Source organism: Geotrypetes seraphini, chromosome 2 (genome assembly GCF_902459505.1).
Source record: "Geotrypetes seraphini chromosome 2, aGeoSer1.1, whole genome shotgun sequence".
Classification (NCBI taxonomy): domain Eukaryota; kingdom Metazoa; phylum Chordata; class Amphibia; order Gymnophiona; family Dermophiidae; genus Geotrypetes; species Geotrypetes seraphini.
Genome location: NC_047085.1, coordinates 228,686,013 through 228,712,561, shown reverse-complemented (window position 1 = coordinate 228,712,561; position 26,549 = coordinate 228,686,013). Strand labels below are relative to the sequence as shown.

The 26,549-nt window shown below is 46.1% G+C and overlaps 1 protein-coding gene across 5 annotated transcripts in view; it reads right to left on the bottom strand.

Annotated features, from left to right (window-relative positions):
- TXN2 (thioredoxin 2) overlaps positions 1 to 26,549 on the bottom strand; it is a 50,697-nt gene that overhangs the window by 5,700 nt on the left and 18,448 nt on the right. For all 5 annotated transcript variants that reach the window (XM_033935127.1, XM_033935130.1, XM_033935129.1 and 2 more), the window contains exons 2-3: positions 25,882 to 26,156; positions 6,671 to 6,794 (exon numbers count right to left, since the gene is read on the bottom strand). In XM_033935127.1, coding sequence (XP_033791018.1) covers positions 6,671 to 6,794; positions 25,882 to 26,156 — 399 coding nt within the window. The remainder of the gene's footprint in view (positions 1 to 6,670; positions 6,795 to 25,881; positions 26,157 to 26,549) is intronic.

Sequence of the window (26,549 nt, the reverse complement as noted above, 5' to 3'; positions counted from 1 at the left end):
CATTAATATTGAGACAATAAATAGGTTAAAGGCTTGCCAAACATCATATATAATAAAATCCCCCCAAGCGCCTTGCAGCGCTATTTCAAAGGGAGGGCCTGTTAATGCCATTTACGCAGACAGAGAGGGCAGTAAAAGGGAGGCGTACTGCTGGACAGGGGGAGCAGGAAACAGGGGTTGATGGAAAGGGGAAGAGGTGCTGATGGACAGGGGGGGCAGAAAAAGGAAGGGAGGCATGGATAGGGGGGAGGTAAAACAAAGGGAGAAGGGCTGCTGCTGAACAAATGCTCCATCGAGGTATTTCTACTTGAGGTCACAAAATCGAAGACAGGCTGCCTTCACCAGTCCAGGAAGAGCTGGAAATTTCTCTCATTCAGCTCCCATCTCTGGTTCAACAATGGGCCACTAAGGAAGACTACCTGGACACTATTCTTCTTGACTTTGTGGATGGCCAGGGGAATTTGCCCACTGATAAGGGGAGCAGTGAAGGGGTGAAGGTGGACACAGGGGAGGTAAAAAGAAGGGAGAATGGACAGGGGGAGCAGGCAAGGGGTGGTGGTGGACAGCCACGGAAAAAAAAAAGACAGAAATACAGAGAGAAAAAGAAATAAAGACAGACACACACACATATATTCTAACACCCGTTAATGTAACGGGCTATAAGACTAGTATATTTATATTCTGTCTTACCTTTCAGTCCAAGGTAGATTACATAATAAAATACAAAGGTGTCAGAACAGGGGGGGGTTACACCCTCTCCCCCCAAAAAAAAAAATTGTTGATAGGACCTCTTGTGCAGCTCACAACTGCCCCCCAGGTTCCAAACCCCCCCCCTCACCTCAAAAGCTACAAGGAGGTCACCAGCATAGCAGCAATTCTCCAGCTCTGTTGGGGTCCTCCTCTGCACTGTTTTTTGCTGCAGTCCACCCCCCTGTGAAGCAACTTCCTGTTTCTGGTTGGGTAAAGGAACCATGCAAAGGAGGCCATGAGCAGCACTAGAGAATTGCTACTGTTTTTGTGGTGAGAGGGGGGCTTCGGAACTGGGTGGGGAGGGAAGAGATGGTGCACATGGACGGAGGGAAGGGGAAAGAGATGGTACACAGGGATGGAGGAGAGGGAAATCCAAGATAGAAAGGTAGATAGATCTGAGATGGGTGGCAGAAAAATGGAAGAAAACTGAATATGAAAAATCAGTGCCAAAGATGGATGCAGTGTAAAAAGTGAAGGAGAGGAAAGAAACAGCAAAGGCATAAGGAGGCCTTATAGAATTAAGAGCACATAGGGAACAAGATGATCGGAAAAATAAAAATCGCCAGATAACAAAGATAGGAAAACTGTTTTTATTTTCAATTTAGTAATTGAAATGTGTCTATTTTGAAAATTTATATCTGGTTTGATATTTTGGACTGTCCAGGAAGAAATGCTTTTTTTTCTATTTCTTTTGTGGTATACTGTGTGCAGAGTCTGACATATTAGGGTTTTGTTTGTGTGAAATAGTACTTTTAGTTTTGGGTTTGTATTTGAAAAGGGTTTTTTCTGTTTTCTGAATGTAATTGAGGCCAGTTGTTCTGGTGGGGATGGAAGTCCAGAAAATTTGGTTGGTGTCATGGCCCCAAGTAGGAAGATATATGTCAGCTCTCCTTCAGCTTTTTGGTAATATAATATTAATTTTTTAAAGAAATGTTAAATTTGATGTTAATATGTGAGTTAATCAAGTGTGTATATTCAAGTTTCTAATGAGTTTATTTGATACACTTGTTGTAACATAAGAAAATGAATAAAGATTTATAAAACAAAAAAGCTTTTTGGGAATCAAAATGGCCCCTTACTTAAAAATTAGTGAAAACCACTGTCCTACCGCTTACTATATTTTTACAGTGATTTGTGTTGAGAGTGGGTGTTGAAAAATTCACAACACTTCGCAGTCTGTGCAATGTATGCTGTTTATTCACATTAGTTACAAAAAAAAAGATACTGGGCTAGATGGTGTTGAGTCAAAACTGCGCGAGATAACCTCACGCAGGACGTCAGCAAGCTGGATTAAAACACTATTTTAAAGCACTCCAAGGGGGAACCTTTACTTAAAACTGTTGGCGCTCCCATTGGAAGGGGACCCCCCCATTACAGAGGAAACTGTCATTTTTCCCTAAAAACTAGGGAAAAAGCGCTGTTTCCTCAATAATGGGGGATTACTCCAACACCCCCCTACAACGGGAACGCCAACAATTCTAAGTAAAGTGTGGGGGGAGGGTTCCAGGGGTTCCTCACCCACACACCCCTCGGAGCGCTTTAAAATACTGTTTTAATCCAGCATGCTAACATCCTGCATGCGATTGTCTGCCTGGCAAAGTCTTGCGCAGTTTAGTCTATGAACCGGGCTAGATGGACCATTGGTCTGACCCAGTATTGCTATTCTTATGCTCTTTGCAGGGTTTTGTACTTCTTTGGCACTAAACGGGAATTTTCTGTAGCAGTTACTGAGGTGACATTGCATATTTTAAATGTTGTAAACAACTCAGATATATTGAAAACCAATGTATATGAAACCAACTCTTTCAATTGGAGACTAATGTGGTCATAAGATGTTATAGTGGTGAAATTTTTGCAGAAACAATGAGAAACCAGTAACAGCTCTAAATTGCTCTAAAAGAAGGAAAAAAACCTCAGAAAAGGCCCTCCCACCGCCACAAAGGTGGATATAAGGTGGTTAAGCGATAACCTCATAGGCAAAACCTTCAATCAGAAGTGAGCAATTGAGTAAAAAACTGTGCTTCACATATACAAAATCATTGATAGAGGAAAAAACCACTTATCTTGAGGCTGATCGGCACACCGACGGAGGCCAGCGTTTCACCGACAGGCTACATCAAGGTGTGACCCGACCGATCAGTCTTGTGGAGAGCGAAAACAAACACTTCAAAAAAAGTCCAAAAAAGTCCAAAAAATGGCTCCCAAGTGGTCCATCCAGTCTGCCCAACCATACATGCTCCATAAATTAATTTAGTATAAATAGTCCTTTTTCTTAGATATTTCTGGGCCAGAAACCCAGAGCCCTGCCCAGTAGTCTGTTTAGGTTCCATCTACTGGAGTCTCCATTAAAGCTCACTCCAGCCCATCTTAACCATCCCAGCCCGTCCTCAACTGAATGTCCATATACAGGACACAGGCCATGCAAGTCTGCCCAGTACTGGCCTTAGTTCCTTCAATGTATACCCATTATTTTCTGATTAGAGATCCTCTGTGTTAATCCCACGCTTGTTTGAACTCTGTCACCGTTTTCTTCTCCACCCATCAACTACCCTCTCTGTAACGAAGAATTTCCTAACATTACTCTTGAATCTACCACTCCTCAATCTTAAATTATGCCCTCTGGTTTTACCATTTTCCTTTCTCTGGAATAGATTTTGTTCTACGTTAATACCTTTCAAGTATTTGAACGTCTGAATCATATCTCCCCTCTAGGGCAGGAGTCTCAAAATCCCTCCTTGAGGGCCATAATCCAGTCGGGTTTTCAGGATTTCCTCAATGAATATGCATGAGATCTATGTACATGCACTGCTTTCAATGCATATTCATTGGGGAAATCCTGAAAACCCAATTGGATTGCAGCCCTCAAGGAGAGATTTTGAGATCCCTGCTCTAGGGTATACATATTCAGGGCTTCCAGTCTCTTCTCATACATCTTCTGGCACAAACCTCCTACTATTTTTGTCGCCTTCCTCTGGACCGCTTCAAATCTTTTTATGTCCTTCGCCAAATACAGTCTCCAAAATTGAACACAATACTCCAAGTGGTGCCTCACTATTGACCTATACAGGGGCATCAACACCTTCTTTCTTCTACTGGTTACTCCTTCTATATAGCCTAGCATCCTTCTGGCAACAGCCACCGCCTTGTCACACTGTTTCTTCACCTTTAGATCTTCAGACACTATCACCCCAAGGTTCCTCTACCCATCCGTGCATATCAGTCTCTCAACTCCCAGCACATACAGCTCCTTCCTATTTCTAATCCCCAAACATATTACTCTGCACTTCTTTGCATTTAATTTTAGTTGCCAGATATTAGACCATTCTTCTAACTTTTGCAGATCCTTTTTCGTGTTTTCCACTCCCTCCTCATTGTCTACTCTGTTACAAATCTTGGTATCATCCACAAAAAGGCACACTTTTCTTTCTAACCCTGCGGCAATGTCGCTCACAAACATATTGAACAGGATCGGTCCCAGCACCGATCCCTGAGGGACTCCACTACTCAACTTTCCCTCCTCCCAGCGAATTCCATTAACACCACCCTCTGGCATCTGTCCGTCAACCAGTTTCTAATCCAGTTCACCACTTTGGGTCCTCACTTCAGTCTGTCAAGTTTGTTCAAGAGCCTTCTATGAGGAACTGTGTCAAAGGCTTTGCTGAAATCTAAGTAAATTACATCTAGCATATGCCCTTGATCCAATTATCCAGTCACCCAATCAAAAAATTCAATCAGATTCGTCTGGCACAATTTACCTTTTGTAAAACCATGTTGCCCCAGATCTTGTAACCCATTTGATTCTAGGAATTTCACTATCCTTTCTTTCAGCAACGCTTCCATTATTTTTTCAATAACCGAAGTGAGGCCTACCGGCTTCTAGTTTCCTGCTTCATCTCTGTGACCACTTTTGTGAATAGGGACCACATCCACTCTTCTCCAATTCCAGGAATCACTCCAATCTCCAAAGATTTGTTGAACAAATCTTTAATAGGACTCACCAGAACCTCTCTGAGCTCCCCCAATATCCTGGGATGGATCCCGTCCGGTCCCATCGCTTTGTCCACCTTCAATTTTTCAAGTTGTTCATAAACACTTTCTTCCATGAATGACACAGTATCTATTTCATTCTCGTGTGTAACTTTGCCAAACAATCTCGGTCCTTCTCCAGGATATTCTTCTTTGAACACAGAAGTATTTGTTTAACATGTTTGCTTTTTCCTTATCACTCTTCACATATCGATACATATCATCTTTTAGTCTCGCAATTCCATTTTTCTTCTGTTTCCTTTACTAATATATCTGAAAAAATTTTGTCACCCTTTTTTTTACATTTCTAGCAATTTGCTCTTCCGCTTGCACTTTCGCCAGACATATCTCTCTCTTGGCTTCTTTCAGTTTCACCCGGTAGTCCTTTCTGCACTCTTCTTCTTGGGTATTTTTATTTTTCATGAACGCCAGCTTTTTTGCCTTTATTTTCAACGTAACAAGTTTAGAGAACCATTTCGGTTTCCTTTTTCTCTTGTTTTTATTTATTTTCCTCACATAAAGGTCAGTAGCCATTTTTATTGCTCCTTTCAGCTTAGATCACTGTTTTTCCACTTCCCTTATGTCGTCCCATCCAAACAGCTCTTTCTTCAGGTACGTTCCCATTTTACTAAAGTCCGTACATTTGAAATCTAGGACTCTGATTTGTGTGGCTGCATTTAATTTAATTTAGTATCAAATATTTTCAGAAGAGCCATGTTTGCAAATGCTGTCTAAATAACTTATACGAAGAAATCTAATTATAGTACTATACAGTTTTATATATCTTAATTTCCCCAAGGATCAAAAAAAATGTTATTGGAGAGATGGGCTCAGGATCCGGGGGCTCAGACTCAATCTTAATTCTATAATATCACATATACCAAAGATAATACATAGTTCTGAACTGCGGTAATGTGAGTTTCAGTTGACTCACAGGGCCTATTTCTCACCAGGCCAACCTTCCCTGCAGCAGGGTGACATATCGTAAATACTCGGCTTATATTCGGGTAGTGCTTCTGAATAAGTCTCCAAGACCCCATTTAGAATACTAGGTACATTCTGGAGACTGTAACTAAAAAAAAAAATATGGAGGACAGAATTGATTCAGAGAAGTATATGCAATAGAAGAAAGGGGATTAATGCCCCTATACAGGTCATTGGTCAGGCCCCATTTGGAGGCTGTACCTTGCTAAATCATATTATAGTTATGTTAACTACAATTGTTATGTATATGTTAAACCATTTTAAATTGTAATAATTGACATGTTAATTGTATAGTGCTTTAAAACTATTTTGTGTCAAGCAGTATATCAATGGTCACTTCTTGATATGGCTTTTACCACAATGAGTGCACTGTTAAGATCTCTGGGAATTTTCTGGGACATGTTGGGGGAAAATGATTGTAGTGAAATCAAAATGGCTCAATGATGGAGAGAAACCCCCCCAATATCCTGACTGGGGGGGGGGTAAGCCAGAGAAAAATAAATAAATAAAGACCCCGGGGGGAAAAAAAGTACAAAGAAGAGGCAAGGAGAGGGAATATTGGTCTTATACAGTACTTATAAAGAGAAAAAAATGAGAAAAATCAGACCCAAGCTGTAAGCGAGGAACAGACAAATATATCTTCACTGCTGTACAGAAGAACAAAGACTAGCTGATCCTCTGTGGCAAAGGCAGATGTGCAGTGCGACTCCCAAAAGCTTCTGAAAAAGAAGCTGAGGATTTTCCCCATACTGGACTCCATCAGATCACGTCACCCATTTGTGTGAATGTAATGTCATGCTTGTCTGCAAAGAATACTTTTAACAAAGATTTTGGCTTCTACCAAATTTTTTGTTGTCCATTCACCAGTGCAAATGTTACTACCCTTGGCCTTAAGCATCACAGAATGTACCTCATACTTAATGGCGAGTTCTGTGTGGTTGTCGATATCCACTTTTGCCATCAGCACCTTTCCCTGTTGCTTGGCTACCATCTTCTCTAACCGAGGTCCAAGGATTTTGCAGGGCCCACACCAACTGCAAAACATGGAAGCAAGTTATAAGTAGCATAATCATAGTAGACTTCCTTAGATCTGACATAATAGCTCTGATTCTATAACAGGACATTGAGAAGTCCAAAAAAAGATGCATAATTTATTAAAACATAGATGCCTTTATGAAACTGGCTCCCAGATCCAGCCCCAATGGCACACACATTTACATGTGCTAAGGTGTAAATTTATGTCTAGTTTTTACTCACATACCTGTATATTTTATAAAGTGTATGTGTGTACACATTAGTTTTACTCCACTTTACCTAAGCTATAGCCTTTGCAACACCAAAGCATAGGTCATGCCCCCTGAATTCTATATATGGTGCCCAAATTTGGGCACGCTTCCAAGATGCATGCACAATTTAATTGGCTAATGAGTAGGCAGTCAAAAATAATTGGATGCTATCAACCAAAATTTGATGTTAATTGGCAACAATTAGGATTTGTGCATGCAACTGGCTATACACTATTTTATAACACTGGGTGACTAAATATCATAGCATGCAATCCAAAAGGGGGTGTGGGCATGTCAGGGCATTACAAAAAGTTATGCACAGTGTTACAGAATAATAGGTCTCTGTACCCAACTTGGGTGTCAGAATTTACATCAGGTTTGTCCATCAGGCCCCTTCCCTTGTTTAAAAGCAGACTGAAAACACCCCTTTTTGATATAACTTTCAATCCTTAACTCTACTCCTCGGCCCTCCAACCCAGCCCGCTGATTAACCGTTCACCTTAACTGTATCCATGACATCCTCTTTGTCTGTCTTGCATGTTTAGATTGTAAGCTCTTTCGAGCAGGGACTGTTTTCTTACTCTTTGTGACTCTGTACAGCGCTGCGTGCATCTGGTAGCGCTATAGAAATAATTAATAGTAGTAGTAGGTTTCAGCAGGTATAAGTCTGGCGAGTTGAGAGTGGGGATTGGCACTAAGGAGAAATTAGATCTTACCTGTTAATTTTCTTTCCATAAGGTGCACCAAGGAGAAGAGCCTCCTACTGAAGACTGAATGTGAAACTACTCTGCCCAACACCCACACTTCAAAGCTATTGGAGAACTCCTGGAATAGTGTGACGCACTAACAGTAACAAAATTATCAGGTAAGACCTAATTTCTCCTTCCATTACGCAGCTTCTCACTATTTCAAGACTTTTGGGATATACAGCCCCTAGAGAGGGTGGATTTCCAGCACTGCTGCCTGCGGGACTGCTGCTCCAAACTGGCTTCCGACCGAGCTGCTACATCTACCATGTAATGCCTGGCAAAAGGTATGCAATATTGACCATGTTGCTGTTCAGCAAATTTCCCCTGGAGAAAGCAAAGTGGTCTCCTCCCACAAGGTAACCCAACACCCAGTAGAAGAATGCAAAGCAGCAGTTTACTGCTTATCCATAAACATGCAGGCTGAGACAATGGCTTCTTTAACCTTCTTGCAGTTGAGGCCTTGGATACTGCCAGGCCCAATCTCTGCTTGCCAATAAAACCAAAGAGTCTATCTGACCTTTGACATTCATTCATAAACACCAGATACTATAGGATAACCCTCTGTACATCTAGGACCTACAAGGAGGAATACAGGACTTCCCCATCCTCCCTTCAAAAGGATGGAAGATCCACCATCTGGTTCAGGTGAAATGGGGACACCATCTTAGGGAGAAAGGATAGAACTGTGTGACTAACAACTCCCGCCTTCATAAAACAAAGTATGTGTCTGTACACAAAAAGGCCTGGAACTCAGACTTGACACACTGAGGCAATAGCCACCAAAAATACGGACTTCAGCATAAGATCATTCACAGTGGTTTTTCTGAGATGCTCGAACAAAGCTCCCTGAAAATTCCAAAGAACCAGATTGACATTCCATTCAGAGCAAGGCAGATGAAAAGAAGGTTGCTGCCTGCCAGTCCTTCTCAAGAATCTGACAATATCTGGGTGAGCTGCTAATGATTGAAGTCTACAAAATCCTGAGTGAAGTAGAACAGGTACAAGTGGATCAATTTTTCGCTCCATCAAAAATTACAAAGACTAGGGGACACTTGGTGAAGTTACAGGGAAATATTTTAAAAACCAATTGGAGGAAATTTTTTTTCACTCAGAGAATAGTTAAGCTCTGGAACACGTTGCCAGAGGATGTGGTAAGAGCGGATAGTGTAGCTGGTTTTAAGAAAGGTTTGGACAAGTTCCTGGAGGAAAAGTCCATAGTCTGTTATTGAGAAAGACATGGGGGAAGCCACTGCTTGCCCTGTATCAGTAGCATGGAATACTACTACACCTTGGGTTTTGGCCAGGTACTAGAGATCTGGATTGGCCACCGTAAGAATGGGATACTGGGCTTGATGGACCATTGGTCTGACCCAGTAAGGCTATTCTTATGTTCTAATGATGACCTCTGGAGGCGGCCCCTGAAATACATGAGGGCCAACAACTGAACCTTCAAAGACCCTAATGCCAGGCCCTTCTGCAAGCCTGACTGAAGGAATACCACAATGTACGAAACTGTAGAAGAGAACAGTGAGATTCCTCGCTCTGAACACCAACCTTCAAATGTCCTCCATACCCTGGCATAAGCCAAAGAGGCAGAACGCTTCCTAGCCTGCAGCAATGTCATGAGGACTGATTCATTATATCCTTTCGACTCACATGAGACCTTTCAAGGGCCAGGCCGTAAGACCAAAGGGGGAGGAATCTTCCAAGAACACCAGGCCCTACTGTAACAGCTTCCAACCCTGAGGCAGTGGGAGAGAATCCCAGGTCACCAGATGACTCAAATCTTCAAACAAAGGCTGTCTTGAGCAATCCGGGGCCACCATAATTACTGGATCCTAATCCAGGTGTGACCCTTTTCAGCACTCGGTCCACCATCAGCCATGGAGGAAACATATAAAGAAGCTTCCCAAAGAGCCACTTGCAATGGAAAGGCAACTTCAGCAGGCGTGGCTTGGAAACCATGTCAACAGCCCAACGTTGTAACTATAGCTGTCTTCAAACTGTGACCACCAAAGGTATGCAACAAGCACTGGCAAGGAGCATGTCATAAATAGCATCCACCAAGTAGGCAAAGCCTGCTTCCAATTGTGTGGCATAGGGTGCCTCCTGTGATCCAGTCTTGATGCAGTCCTCTGATGCCAATTCAGGTACACTTAGCCACAAAGGAACTACAAATGGTCACCTGAAACACCAGAGAAGCCATCTCAAATGCCTGCTTTAAGGCATTCTCAAACTTCCTATCCTGCAAAATTTTCAGGGCAATGCCCACCTCCACAGGCAGGGTAGTCTGTCACCAGTTAATCCACTCTGAGGAGCTGGAACTTCTCCATTTTTTCAGGCATGTGTACAGCAGAGATCGCCTGCAGATGTATTTTTGCACAACAGAACAATGCCTTCGCCTCCTGTCTGTCGACATAAGCCACTGACTGCTTTGACCTCCAACAAAGACTGCAGTCAAAGTAGCACCATTTAAACTGCTTGAAGTTCCAGTCTGTTGATAGACCACTTCTGTTGAGATGGAGTCCATTGGCCTTGTACTGCCCTCTAGTTTTACCATATTTTTCTCTTTATCATATCTCCCCTGCCCTCCTCTCCTCTATGTTGTTCTTTGAATTATTGTGAATGTTTTATGCTGTAAACCGCTTATTTCTAAGCGGTTAAGAAATTTTAGAAATAATAAATAATAGAGTATATATATATATATTCAGATCTTCCAGTCTCTCCTTATGTCTTTTGGATCAAACTCCTTACCATTTTTGTCACCTTTCTCTAGACCACTTTAAGTCTTCTTATATCTTTTGCCCAATATAACAACTGGGTAAAGGTACAAAAAGTATTGTCCCAAAATGAAGTGAATCCAACATACAAAAAAAGGGGGACAAGAAACTATTTTGGTTCAAAGGCATTAAAATAGTTTCTTGTCCCCCTTTTTTGGTATGTTGGATTCTTATATCTTTTGCCATATACAGTCTCCAGAATTGAAAACAATACTCCAAGTGGAGCATCACCAATGACCTGTACAGGGGCATCACTTCCTCCTTTCCTCTACTAGTTATGCCTCTCTCTATACAGTCTAGCATCCTTCTGGCTACAGCCACGGCCTTATCACACTGTCTCTGCACGTCCCTCTCCCCTCCCAGCACATTTGGGTTCCTCGGATTTCTACTCCCCCAATGCATCACTCTGCATGTCTTTCCATTGAATTTTAATTATCAGACCTTAAGACCATTCTTCTAACTTTTGCAGATCCATGTCATGTTTTCCACTCCCTCTGGGGTGTCCACTCTGTTACAAATTTGGTATTATCTGCAAAAAGGCAAACCCTATCTTCTAACCCTTTGGCAACATTACTCACAAACATATTGAACAGAATCGGCCCCAGCACGAGCAGAGGCAGGGGCTCAGAGTCCATCAGGCTCTGATTTCTTACTGTAAATAGATTGTTTTGGTTGGCAACTGTACTGTTGAAGAAGTGTCTCTTTCCCATTGGAGAGAAGAAAAAATAAAGTTGGAGTTCAGTTCATGCATAACTACCTGTGTGGTCTGAAGCCCTTCAAGGGTGAAAGAAGTATGGAAGAAGTACTTGCTGCAGCTTGCCAAAAAGATCTGGTCCTGACTCATGGCCCACAAATATAAGTAACTTGAGAGGGTTTCCCACCCAGCAGCCAGGGGAACCGCAGTACATATGGTGCACAACTAGCATGGGGCCTGAGAGCAAGCTCAGATTGAGACCACAAAACTGGGAAATTACAAATCGGACTTTGCAGTTTTTACTTTTGTGGAATTACAAGTAAACTGCTTCCGATATCTGGCTGAAGTGGGAGAGAGGACACTGAACCAGGACAATGTGATTTTCAGATACTGAGCATGCAGAATGGTTCTAGTAAATTGATTTTGCTAAAATTCCAAAGCCAGAGCCCTACGTGAAGGAGAGGAGGCCAAAGCTGATTTGTCCGACAAGTCCAAGTTTACCTATCCAAGGTGGCCCTAGATAACACATGAACAGAGGAAGAGCATATGGAGGAACACAGGGTTCCAGATATAAACCATCCGCTCTGAAATCTTCATGTTTGCCAACACCAGACTCTGAGCCTCCTGCAGGAACCATTAGAAAAGCTAATACTACCCAGCCTCGAAATACAAGCTACGTGCAAGGAAAGTAGCATGGCCAGTGCCATCTTGGGAGGCTCATTCGGATCCCAAAGCAGGATCCAGCATTTTGAAGGTCACAGACTCTCAACAACAGATCATGGCAAGTAATTCTCCAGATGTGGAAGAATATGGAGCATATAAGATGAGGGGAAAGGTAGTGCTGGTCCTCGAAGAAGGCTGGCTAATGGGAAGATTCTAGTGCCTGGAGTGTCATCACTGCCACAAAGTGATACCTATATTCCCCAGTCACCTCAGATGTGACACAAATATGTTCAAGACCAGATTGAGGAACAGCGAGGAGCAAGGGAGCTCTATGTCTTAGGAGTATCAGTCGGAGACTCCCGTCTGGAGTTCCAGTTCCCACTTCACCTACAAAACCCACTCCAAGCACAGACCGGTATGAAATGTGTACCACAGAGTTGCCTGAATATTTAAACCAGTTAAAAGCTGAAAGCACCACCACCACACATGAAAAGTCTGGCAGTAAGCCCAAGGGATGAGGGAGAGGGCTTTCTGCTATGGGTCGGGGTTCCTGGTCCACTATAAGTGTTGAATTGAAAAGTGAGTCAGATTCTGCCTGTTCCTCACTATCAGTAAGAGCTGACTCTAAATATGTTCATGGACAATTGCCTACGTCCCCTAACACCGAGGGACACAAGACTCCATTTCCAGTGTACCTTCCACCCAGGCCCTGACAATCATGTGTGCCCTTACATATGTGAGGTGAGGTGTACTTCTGAATGCAAAGGGGTGAGTATACTGTCAGTGTGCCAAAATTTGCCCCCAGGTACACCATCAAGATTAAATAGGACCCGGGCGCAGGGATCCCATTAGTTGAGAAGATTGTGATTACAGATTGGGAGGAGCAACTCTAGATGCACTGTGAAGCCAATCCACTCAGGGCCTGTGTATACTGCTTGAGCAAGCATGCAAGGCAAGCGAAGTAGATGTCCCTCCAGAAGTTCAATACCATGACTTGATGGACACAGAGGTCCCAGCTAGTTACCTCAGAGACCCCTGGTTGGAGCCTGATAAAGGGAACAGATCCATGTTGAAGGACCCCAGCCGTGGGAACAAATATACAAGAAAATGTGTTCAAAGTGTGGGGTTTGTCTTATCTATATGTCCCACTACCTGTGATGGCCATAGTAGATGCTCTGCAGGATATGTGGATCCGGGACACTATTAGTTGAACCAGGGCCCAGGCAGTTATTCTAGGGAAAGCGTTCCTGCCGTACATGCCATGAACAGATGCCAAGATGAGTGGATGTTAGGGATTTCAGTCCTGAAGAATTCAGTACAAGTTGGGACTGCTAACAGCAGTGTGTGACTGTTTGCAAGCTAGATCCCCGCTGATATTACTATTAAACTCTGAATGATTTTTTTCCCAGTACCTTGAACTCTGAAATACTGGTTGAAGTACCTGTTTACTATAGCTTAATGATCAGCTTTAATGTTTGATTCCTGGGAACATAAAATGTTTTGTAGTGCTGTTTCTCTAGCAATTTGTAAGTATCCTCTTAGTGGGGTACACGGTTTAAAATATATGTTACACTTTAATGGGATATTCTCTACTTTAGGGATATCATAAGAGTAAATGACAGTGTTTGCGTCATGTGTAATAAAGTTTAAGTTGGAGCAAATGTCCGGGCTGTGTGTCTTGGTACTGTGCTTGGTTCTGTAATGTCTTTTGTGTCCTCTGTTATCCATCATAAATGGGGACTTGAAAGGGAAGTAACAAAATTTAATTGGTTTAAGAGGGTTGCTAATCCAGTAATCCAATAAACCAAGAGTAAAGGAGTGTATTTACTGATTCATTTCCTTAGGTAAATTGCTTATGGATGTTATTAACCTGGTTAAGGGAGATGTTCTGAACTGATCAGTTTCTGTGTGGTATAGAGAGATATTTTGGTATTGTATTGTATTTGATATACCACTTGCACATAATTATTACAAAACTAATATATTAGGTACATTGAACATCTCTCTCAGTCTCAAACGGGCTCACTATCTAAACTAAAATACTAAGAGAAGACATCATTTATATAAAAATATAAATAGAAAGAAGGAAGGAGACACCCTTAAGAAATTTCAGAACAATTAGTAACAAAGAACCCAAAAGATTCAAGAACGACAAAAAAAATATATATCATCTAACCCAAGTTTAAAATAGAGATAATTCCTGTGGTGAGTGCACCATCTCAGGATGTACCTATCTTAATGGCTGACAACATGCTACCACCCTGATTTTCCCAAATTTAGTGGCTATTGTCCCCACGGGAACTCATTTTTCCATCACGTCCCCGTGAGTTTTTTTCCTACCCCTGCCCCATTCCTGCAAGCTCCATCCTCATCTGAACAAGCCTCAAACACTTTAAAATCATAAGTGTTCGAGGCCTGTGTGGTTAAGGTAGAGCTTACAAGAATGGGGCAGGGACAAAACTCATGTTATTTTCTAACTTCATCTTCTTGGAATTCTGCCAGGTACTTGTGACCCGGATTGGCCACTATTAGAAGCAGGACACTAACCTAGGTAGACCTTTGTTCTGATCCAGTATGTTCTTATCCTCTTCTGTTCCCACTTGTTTTTGGTACTTTTGACCTATTCAACATCGGCACCATTTCAAATTTAATATGAATCTAATTTTGTATGCAGCAGAACATCTGAGCTTCAATGAAAAATTTGGAATTAGAGCAAAAAATGTGACACGCTCAGAATTCTTCTCCTCAGGACCTATTCCAAAACCAAAGCTTGAAAATCAGACTCCAGCTATCTCAGGGCACATTTTAGTTAGTCAGCATGATTCACCTCTCCATTTAGGGTAAAATGGATTTACAGAGCTCTAATAAACTGTTTACATAGTAACATAATAGATGACGGCAGATAAAGACCCGAATGGTCCAACCAGTCTGCCCAACCTGATTCAATTTAAATTTTTTTAAAAATTTTTTTCTTCTGAGCTATTTCTGGGCAAGAATCCAAAGCTCTACCCGGTACTGTGCTTGGGTTCCAACTGCTGAAATCTCCATTAAAACCTACTCCAGCCCATCTACACCCTCCCAGCCATTGAAGCCCTCCCCAGCCCATCCTCCACCAAATGGCCATATACAGACACAGACCGTGCAAGTCTGCCCAGAACTGGCCTTAGTTCAATTTTTAATATTATTTTCTGATTCTAGATCCTCTGTGTTCATCCCACGCTTCTTTGAACTCAGTCACAGTTTTACTCTCCACCACCTCTCTCGGGAGCGCATTCTAGGCATCCACCACCCTCTCCGTAAAGTAGAATTTCCTAACATTGCCTTTGAATCTACCACCCCTCAACCTCAAATTATGTCCTCTGGTTTTACCATTTTCCTTTCTCTGGAAAAGATTTTGTTCTACATTAATACCCTTCAAGTATTTGAACGTCTGAATCATATCTCCCCTGTCCCTCCTTTCCTCTAGGGCAGTGTTCTTCAACCTTTTTACACCTATGGACCGGTGGAAATAAAATAATTATTTTGTGGACCGGCAAACTAATAAGACTGAAATTTTAAAAAACCCCATTGCCGCCCTGTCCCCGCGAGCTCGGTCCCATTAACTATCTGATCCCATCCGCACAAACTTCAAATAGTTATGATTTTATATTGAACATATTTTATTAAAGTATAAAAAGAAACAATATTCTGTACAATTGTCATTTTATAAATATAAATAATACAGGGCAAGGATCAACAAAACCCCCGTCTCCCCTCCCCTTCACATATATCCCCTCTACTATCAAGAAAATTGAATAAGCCAAATTATTACAGAATGCTACACAAATATCATGCTAACAGAATACTGCAGTCACACATGGCAGGAATGGTGTTAGGGGGAGTGCAACTAGGGCAACTGCCTCCTGGTCAGAGAGAGCCCTAAGCCAACTGGAAGCTAATGACACACTGCCTGGGCTTTGCACTCCCCAGTTATGTCTAACATCAGCTCTAGCAGGATACATATTTTAAATCTGATATATTCTAATCACAAGATAGAAATAAAATTATTTTTTTCTACCTTTTGTCGTCTCTTGCCCCGCCGACTCACCAACTCCCCGACAATATCGGGCCAGGAGGGAGCCCAAGCCCTCCTGGCTCTGGCGACCCCCCCCCCCCCCGCTAGTTGTTCGGGCCAGGAGGGAGCCCAAACACCCCTGGCCACGGCGACCCCCTACCCCCACCCCGCACTACATTACGGGCAGGAGGGATCCCAGGCCCTCCTGCCCTGAGGCACATGGGCCCAACCCGACCATGTGCCCAAGGCCCCGCCCCCAGGAGGGACCTAAGGCTTCCGGGCCTATTCTGATTGGCCCAGGCGCCTTAGGCCCCACCAGTAGGCGGAGCTTTGGGACGGATGGGCCAATCCGGCCTCATTCCGTCGTTGGCTGCCTGCCGGACAGGCGGGTTTGGCTCCCGTCTGTCCGGCCAACTACACAAAGGTACGGGGAAGGGGGGTGGGGGTGTCGTGGGGGTCGGCCAGGGGGGTCACGGGTCGGCTGGGGGGGCGGTCGGAGGTTCTTGGTGGGGGTCGGTCGTTGGGGGTATGGGGGTTTGCGTCGAGGGCAGGAGGGCCTGGGATCCCTCCTGCCCATAATGTAGTGCGGGGTGGGGGTAGGGGGTCGCCGTGGCCAGGAGGGTTTGGGCTCCCTCCTGGCCCGAACAACTAGTGGGGGGGGGGGGTCGCCAGGGCCAGGAGAACTTGGGCTCCTTCCTGGCCCGAACAACTAGCAGGGGGGGGGGGTCGCCCTCCTGGCCCAATATTGTCAGGGAGTTGGGGAGTCGGCGGGGCAAGAGGGCTTGGGCTCCCTTTTGCCCTGATCGTGTCAGGGAGTCGGGGGGCAAGAGGGCTTGAGCTCCCTCTTGCCCCGATCATGTCGGGGAGTCGGCGGGGCAAGAGGGCTTGACGTCAGAGAAAGGGCGGGACCGCTGGAAGAAGCAGCGCAGGCGCAGGGCTCACAGAAGGGCCGGGACCGCCAAGAGGAAGCAGCAGGACACCGGTACGAGCTTCTACATGATGGGGGGGGTCGGGAGGCTGTGGGGGTGCGAGCGGTCCTTCAGGGTGGGGGTGCGGGTGGGAGTGCGTGCGAGCGGTCCTTCGGGGTGGGGGTGCGGGTGCGTGCGAGCGGTCCTTCGGGGTGGGGGTGCGAGCGGTCCTGGGGGGGGTGAATCGGACGTCAGGGGGGGAACTATGTAAAAAAAAATTTTGTACAACGCGCTCACGCGTATAACGCGCAAGGTTATGCACGGTTTGTAAAAACCGTGTATAACGCGTGCATTATATGCGTGAAAATACGGTAGTCTTTATAGACTGTTTATCCACTTGGTTGAAATATTGAGATAAAAACAAGACAGATAAGTTAGCAGGAGAAACAAGGTATCTCCAGATACTTTGGGCTCCTTTTAATAAGCTGCGATAGTGTTTTTAGCGCACGCTAAACCCACGCTACATGGCTAGAACTAACGCCAGCTCAATGCTGGCGTTAGCGTCTAGCGCAAGCTAAAAACGCTATCACAGCTTAGTAAAAGTGTTCTTTATTGCACGGTTAACCTAAAATGTAGTAAACCTTAACTTAGGATAAAAAGAAAAAGGAGTTGAAGCCACACGAACACCAGACGACAACATTATCGACTGTTTATTAAAGAAACTTGAGAGGATTTGTTGCTTCCGACAGCACAGAACAGCTCTCCTGCATCTTTTATTAAAAAGTGTAGATTCTAATTAGAAAACTGTATAGCACAGTTACTTACCGTAACAAGTGTTATCCAGGGACAGCAGGCAGATATTCTTAACACATGGGTGACGTCACCGACGGAGCCCTCGGTACGGACCTTTTAACTAGAAGTTTCTAGTTGGCCGCACCGCGCGTGCGCGAGTGCCTTCCCGCCCGACGAAGGAGTGCGTGGTCCCCAGTTAGGATAAGCCAGCTAAGAAGCCAACCCGGGGAGGTGGGTGGGACTTAAGAATATCTGCCTGCTGTCCCTGGATAACACTTGTTACGGTAAGTAACTGTGCTTTATCCCAGGACAAGCAGGCAGCATATTCTTAACACATGGGTGACCTCCAAGCTAACAAAGAGGGAGGAGGGATGGTTGGCCATTAGGAAAATAAATTTTGTAACACAGATTGGCCGAAGTGTCCATCCCGTCTGGAGAACGCATCCAGACAGTAGTGAGTAGTGAACGTGTGAACTGAGGACCAAGTGGCCGCCTTGCAGATTTCCTCGATGGGCGTGGAACGGAGGAAAGCCACAGAAGCAGCCATAGCTCGGACTCTGTGGGCCGTGACAGATCCTTCCAGTGAGAGACCGGCCCGAGCATAACAGAAGGCAATACAGGCAGCAAGCCAATTTGAAAGTGTCCGTTTGGAGACAGGACGGCCCAAACGGTTGGGATCGAAAGACAAAAAGAGCTGAGGGGATGTTCGGTGAGCTCTGGTACGATCAAGGTAGTAAGCAAGGGCACGCTTACAATCCAGCGTGTGCAACGCCTGTTCTCCAGGATGCGAGTGAGGCTTAGGGAAGAAGACGGGAAGCACAATGGACTGGTTGAGGTGAAAAGCCGAGACCACCTTGGGAAGGAATTTAGGGTGGGTACGCAGAACAACCTTGTCATGGTGAAAAACAGTGAACGGTGGGTCGGCAACCAGTGCATGCAGTTCGCTAACCCTCCTGGCAGAGGTGATGGCAATTAGGAAAAGCACCTTCCATGTAAGAAGCCTGAATGAAGCTGTGGCAAGAGGCTCAAACGGAGGTTTCATGAGAGCAGAGAGAACCACATTCAGGTCCCAGATGACGGGAGGAGGCTTGAGAGGCGGTTTGATGTTGAAGAGCCCTCTCATAAATCTTGAAACCAGAGGATGAGCCGTGAGGGGTTTTCCGAGAATAGGCTCGTGAAACGCAGTGATGGCACTGAGGTGGACTCTGATGGAGGTGGTTTTGAGGCCAGCGTTGGACAGCGAGAGCAAATATTCCAAGACAGTTTCCACCGCCAAAGAGGTGGGTTCTTGATGATGCCGGAGACACCACGAGGAGAATCTGGTCCACTTCTGATGGTAACATTGGAGAGTGGCCGGTTTCCTGGAGGCGTCCAAAATGAGGCGGACCGGTTGAGATAGATTCTCAGGAGAGGTCAGCCCGAGAGAAACCAAGCTGTCAGGTGGAGGGAAGACAGGTTGGGATGTAGTAGAGACTGATTCTGCTGTGTAAGTAGAGTAGGAAACACAGGAAGAGGAATGGGCTCCCTGGAGCTGAGTTGAAGCAGAAGGGAGAACCAGTGTTGACGAGGCCACCGAGGGGCGATGAGGATCATGGTGGCATTGTCCTTGCGGAGTTTGGACAAGGTCCGCAACATCAAAGGAAGTGGAGGGAAGGCATAGAGGAACCGATCCCTCCAGTCGAGCAGGAATGCATCCGGGGTCAGACGGTGAGGAGAGAAGAGTCTGGAACAGAATTGGGGCAGCTGATGGTTGTGAGGTGCTGCAAAGAGGTCCACCTGCGGAGTGCCCCATCGAGCAAAGATGGAGAGTAGAGTCGGAGGGTCCAACGTCCACTCGTGAGGTTGAAGGATGCGGCTGAGATTGTCGGCCAGAGAGTTCTGTTCGCCCTGGATATAGACCGCCCTGAGAAAGAGATTGCGGTCCGTGGCCCAGGTCCAGATGCGCAGAGCCTCCAGACAAAGGGGGCGAGATCCGGTGCCGCCTTGCTTGTTTATGTAGTACATGGCGACTTGATTGTCTGTGCATAGGAGGAGGACTTGAGGACAGAGAAGATGTTGGAAAGCCTTGAGGGCGTAGAACATGGCTCTGAGTTCCAGGAAATTGATGTGATGACGACGCTCCTGTGGGGTCCAAAGTCCCTGGGTGCGTAGATCTCCCAGGTGAGCTCCCCACGCGTAGGGGGACGCATCTGTGGTGATGATCATAGAGTGGGGGGGCAGATGGAAAAGTAGACCCCTGGAAAGATTTGAGGAGTTCAACCACCATTGGAGAGATTGCTGAAGAGATGATGTCACAGAGATGGGATGAGAAAGAAGATCCGTAGTCTGTGACCACTGGTTGGCGAGCGTCCACTGAGGTGTACGAAGGTGGAGACGAGCCAGAGGAAGGACCTGCACTGTCGAGGCCATGTGACCCAGGAGGACCATCATCTGTCGAGCAGGAATGGAGGGATGCATGAGTACCTGACGGCAGAGATGGAGCAGGGTCTGCTTGCGATCGGAGGGGAGAAAAGCCCTCATTAGCGTGGTGTCCAGAACTGCTCCAATGAATTGAAGTCGCTGGGTGGGGAGCAGATGCGACTTGGGGTAGTTGATCTCGAACCCCAGGAGGTGGAGGAGAGAGATGGTGTGATGAGTAGCCTGTAGCACAAGTGGAGACGTAGGTGCTTTCACCAACCAATCGTCCAAATAGGGGAACACCTGGAGGTTGTGAGACCTGAGGAAGGCCGCTACCACTATAAGGCACTTGGTGAAGACCCTGGGTGAGGAGGCGAGGCCGAACGGTAGCACCTTGTACTGATAGTGGTGGTGCAGTACCTGGAACCGCAGGTAGCGGCGAGAATGTTGATTGATGGAGATGTGAGTGTAGGCCTCTTTGAGGTCCAGGGAACATAGCCAGTCGTGTTGAGAAAGAAGAGGGTAGAGCGTGGCAAGGGAGAGCATTCTGAACTTCTCCTTGACCAGACACTTGTTGAGGTCCCTGAGATCGAGAATGGGACGGAGGTCTCCCGTCTTTTTGGGTACCAGGAAGTAGCGGGAGTAGAATCCCTGCCCCCTTTGATCTGGAGGTACTTCTTCGATGGCATTGAGAAGGAGGAGGGATTGAACCTCCCTCAGGAGGAGGGGGGTTTGAGATGAGTTTGAAGCAGACTCTACGGGAAGGTTGTCCGGAGGCAGAGTCTGGAAGTTGAGAGAGTAGCCGTGGCGGATGATGTTGAGGACCCACTGGTCCGACGTGATGACTTCCCAACGGCTTGAGAAAATGGTGAGACGACCCCCGATAGGCTGTGGAAGAGGCAGCGAGGGTGGATGACTGGCTATGCCCTGGAGAGAAGAGTCAAAAGGGCTGAGATTGTTTAGCAGGCTGAGGAGGCTTGGAGGGTTGAGTGGCCTGAGACCGAGCCTGGGCATGGTGCTGCTGTTGACGGGGTCGCCGAGATTGTTGGGGAGGTGGATTGAGTGGCCTGGCTGAGAACCTCCGCTGGTAAGATGATTGAGGCCGATAGGGTCGAGCAGGCGGAGCCTTCTTTTTCGGCTTGATCAGGGTGTCCCACCTGGTCTCATGGGCGGAGAGTTTCTGGGTGGTGGAATCCAGTGACTCTCCAAAAAGCTCATCCCCGAGACAGGGGGCGTTGGCCAGGCGGTCCTGGTGGTTGATGTCCAGGTCGGAGACTCTGAGCCAGGCCAAGCGACGCATGGCTACAGCCATGGCAGAGGCCCGAGAGGTGAGCTCGAAGGAGTCGTATATCGAGCGGACCATATACTTGCGCATTTGGAGAAGGCCAGATATGTGCTGCTGGAATAGCGGGACCTTGCGCTCAGGTAGGTACTTCTGGAGGGCAGACAGCTGTTGGACCAAGTGTTTGAGATAAAAGGAAAAATGGAAGGAATAGTTGTTTGCCCTGTTGGCAAGCATGGCATTTTGGTAAAGCCTCTTGCCAAACTTGTCCATGGTCTTACCTTCTCTGCCAGGAGGGGTAGAGGCATAGACACTGGAGCCCTGAGTCTTTTTTAAGGTGGATTCCACCAGAAGGGACTCATGGGGCAATTGAGATTTGTCGAATCCTGGAATAGGGATGACACGGTAAAGGTTGTCCAGTTTACGGGGAGCTCCCGGTACCGTGAGGGGATTTTCCAAGTTTTTGTAGAATGTCTCCCGTAAGATGTCATGTACGGGAAGTTTGAGGAACTCTTTAGGAGGTTGCTCAAAGTCTAAGGCTTCTAAAAAGGCTTGGGACTTTTTGGAGTCAGATTCAAGGGGAAGTGACAGAGCAGCAGACATTTCCCTCAGAAATTTAGAAAAAGAGGACTGCTCAGGTTTAGAGGTGGCATCAGGTGCCGATGGTTCCTCATCAGATGAGGAGGGATCCTCCTCGGTACCGAGAGGAGTCTCCTCCCATAAATCAGGATCCCTGACCTCTGGTGCGTGTCGGGACACCGGGGTGGAGGGTGCGGTGTGGCGAGTCTTGGACAAAGATTTACCAGAGCGCACCGAAACGGCACCAGGGGAGGACGATCGGCGTCGTTCTCGGTCCCGAGAAGAGTGCCGTACCGCCTGGTGCCGAGCAGGATCCACTGTGGGTTGAGAATGAACCACAGGATCATCAGGAAGTTGTTGGGCCGAAAGGATCGGCATCGAGGTGTTTACCGGTACCGAAGGAGTGGACACCGGGGGCTCGGTGCGGGGCTCGGGCCGGTCTGGTACCGGAAGGAGCGGTGCCAGGATAGAGGGTAGCAGTTGTTCAAGCTGTTTCTTCAACTGCTCCTGAAGCTGAGTTTGCAGAATGGCCGAGATACGGTCATCCAGGGGTGGCATCGGAACCGCTTTCTTTTTCTTCGGTTCCTTGGATGCCGCTCCACGCCCCGGCGATGAGGAGGCCGATGACGAGGCACTCACCGTTATCGGGGCGGAGCGTTTACGGGACCGGTGCGATGCCGGTATGGACGGTGTCGTCACCGTAGCTGGAGGGCGCTCGAGGGAAGAGGAAGGCTTCTTAGCCGGCTTACCTGGCGCCAGTGGCGCCGATGCGGGATCGGTCGGTGTCGAGCTGGACGGTGCCGATTTCTGCGGTACCGCCGTTGAGGGTGATGAATCCATCGCCGACTCGGAGCCGAAGAGCAGGGTTTGCTGGATTCTTCGGTTTTTAAGTGTACGTTTTTGTAAAGTGGCACAGCGGGTGCAGGAATCTGCCCGATGCTCCGGACCCAGGCACTGCAAACACCAATTGTGTGGGTCAGAAACGGAGATCGGGCGTGCACACCGCTGGCACTTCTTAAAACCGACCTGCGGGGGCATGAAGGGGAAGATAGCCTCCGCAAAATCGAAGTCCGAGGCCTGTATAATGGCAACAGGCCCCGCCGGGGCAAAAACGAAAGAAACAATAAAAATCAAAGTTTTTTTTTTTTTTTTTTTTTTGCAATTGAAAGAAAAAGGAAACCCGAAGGTAGAGGAAGAAAAATATATAACAAAAGCGCGAGCGGGAAGGCAAAAAGTGATTTCAACGGCCGTTGAAAAAATACACGCGTCTTCTTCGCTCCGCGGAAACGAAGAAACTGGGGACCACGCACTCCTTCGTCGGGCGGGAAGGCACTCGCGCACGCGCGGTGCGGCCAACTAGAAACTTCTAGTTAAAAGGTCCGTACCGAGGGCTCCGTCGGTGACGTCACCCATGTGTTAAGAATATGCTGCCTGCTTGTCCTGGGATAATTACTATTTACAAAGTGGTATCAGTACATGCGTCTCACATTCTCAGTTCTGGGTAATGTCTCGGAACTCGTTCAGGTGGCAGAATGCTATTTCCCAACATTTTAGTGTTTGCTGATGACACTTATGACAGAAACACTCTGGCCTGCGCCCCAAGTACAAAACCAGATTGTGAACCCAACAGGGACAGAGAACATACCTGCATATAAACCTTGGCTTGCAAGTAACTTGCTTTGCAAGTGTTTCACAAGACAAGCAAAACATTTTGTCAAATTTTTACTTGATATACAAGCCATGTCTTGTAATACAGGTACTTACAGTATATACACATCACAACTGAGCTGATGGTTCTTCTCTCTCTGACGCTGCTGGAGTGTAGTAACTGTTCTTTTTTTTTTAATAATTCTTTATTGATTTTAAAACTTTCATCAAGTGTACAAAAATTGCAACACAATAACATAGATTTAATCACTTGTACATCTTAACGTTATATCTTATAATTGCAAATATAACCCTCCCTCTCCCATCCTGAAATCCCTCTAGTATTGTTCTTTTTCATATAATAGAAATCCTCCCCCCACCCCACCTTTATCTTACATATTAAATATAGAAATATTAGAAAAATGGCATCAATCATGACAAAAGGACGTTAATGGTTCCCAAATTTTAATGAAGTAACTGTTCTAAATGAGTGAGGTCTTGCAATACAAGTACGTATAGTATTTTATATTATGGTTTTGGGGTTGTGGAATGAATCGTCTGAGTTTCTATTTTATTTCCTATGGGGAAATCTGCTTTGATATACGAGTGCTTTGGATTACAAGCATGCTTCTGGAACAAATTATGCTCGCAAACCAAGGTTGTACCACAGAAATCTATCAAGAATCTACTGAACATAAACACCGTTTGGGTTTCTTTTACTTTCAGGGCTCAGTACATTCTTGCAGCTCCTGGACTTCCAGAAGCCTGATCAGAACCTGCTTCAGAGCTGAGATAGTGCAACTGTGTGCAGAAATAGTCTTCTGGCAAAGAGACTGTCAAGGAATGCAGTTCTCAAAATGTATTTCACTCTCCAAGGGTGTTTGAAAGATCTTATGGACTGGTATTATTCTGTGGTCGTGCTGAAATAAACTGCTTAATCTGCTGTTGATGGATGGGAAGTCATTTTAAGTGTACCTTTGTCAAGGAAGCAAACTGATAACAGTTGGGAATCCACTACCAGTATATTGCTGAAACATGCAGGACTTCCTAATGCAGTCTGAGAAACGAGAACTGGGTCCAGGAACTGAGTCACGGTTACTATTACTTATCACTTATATAGTGCTGAAAGGCATACACAGCGCTGTACATTTTGACATTTATAGACGGTCCCTGCTCGGAAGAGCTTACAATCTAACTTGGACAGACAGACATGACATACAGGGTTGGGGATACAGAACCCAAGGTGAGAGGATTTAGGAGTCAAACGCACTCTCAAAGAGGTGGACTTTTAACTGGGCCTAGAGGGCTTTTAACTGGGCCTTGAACACTGCCAGAGAAGGAACCCACCATAGGGATTCGGGTAGCTTGTTCCAAGCATACAGTACGGAACAGCAAGGCAGAAGAGACAGAGTCTGGAGTTGGCAGCTGAAGAGAAGGGCACAGAAAGGAGGGACTTACCAGTAGAGCAAAGCTCATGGGGTGGGGGGGATCATAGGGGGAGATAAGTGAAGAGAGATAATGAAGGGCAGTTGAGTGAGTGGATCTACAGACCCAGCATGAGTCTTTTAGGTTCATAGACAAAACCGCGGAAGACAAAGGCGCGCGACGACAACTGAGCGCAAGATGGAGGCGCGCGCCGAAGAAAATGACAGTTTTTAGGGGCTCCAACGGGGGGTTTTGGTGGGGAGCCCCTCCACTTTACTTAATACGGATCGCGGCGGCGTTGTAGGTGGTTTGGGGGATTGTAACCCCCCTCATTATACTGTAAACTTAACTTTTTCCCTGTTTTTAGGGAAAAAGTGAAGTTTTCACTAAAATGTGGGGGGTTACAACCCCCCAAACCCCCCACAACGCCCCCACAACGCGGCGCGATCTGTATAAAGTAAAGTGGGGGGGGGTTCCCCCCCACACACCCCCATCGGAGCCCCTAAAAACAGTTATTTTCTTCGGCGCGTGCCTCCGCGCTGCGCTCAGTTGTCGGCGCACGCCTTTGTCTTCCGCGGTTTTGACCTGACACCATGTTAGACCAGTGGTTCCCAACCCTGTCCTGGAGGACCACCAGACCAATCGGGTTTTCAGGATAGCCCTAATGAATATGCATGGAGCAGATTTGCATGCCTCTCACTTCCATTATATGCAAATCTCTCTCATGCATATTCATTAGGGCTATCCTGAAAACCCGATTGGTCTGGTGGTCCTCCAGGACAGGGTTGGGAACCACTGTGTTAGACAATACATATGCTCTTATCATGAAGCATCACTGCAGATTTACTGCATTTTAAGTACTCACTTAGCATGAAAATCCACAATCACTGGCGTCTTACAGTTGATGACCCGCTCGTGGAAATCATCTTCATCCTGGACATTGAAAGTGACTCCGTACACAGGAGAGGAAAAACTTCGAATGGCATGCAGATGTGCTGCATGGACAGCTGATGCTGGCTGAGAGTGGTGACACAGTGCCTGCAATCCCATAGGTAGCAGTGAGGAGCGGCATTGAAGACTCACAGAAAGGTTTTTCAAACCGGGGGACAGAGCCCGCTTGAACAAAATTCTTTGTGCCATCTGCAACAAGAATGAGAGAAACAACTCAATAGTGGCAACACTGCAGACTCTAATGCTTCATGTGTGGAGAATCTTTTTATGACAAATTCTAAATATAAACTGCTCTTAGTGGAAGCAAGAGAAGAAAACTGTCACTTCTGGATAACGAAACAAACAAAACAAAACTACCTAGAGACTAAACAAACAGTCTAACTGTGACAACTGCGTTAGATGACTTGGAATGGGATCTACGAGAATGGGGGAAATGAGGTTCGTGGCACCAAATCATAGCCCTAGGGGTCCTTTTATCAAGCCGCGCTAGCGGGGTTAGCGCGTCAGACATTACATCAAGCGCTAACCCCCGTGGCCGGCTAAAAAAACTAATGCCTGCTCAATGCAGGCGTTAGCGGCTAG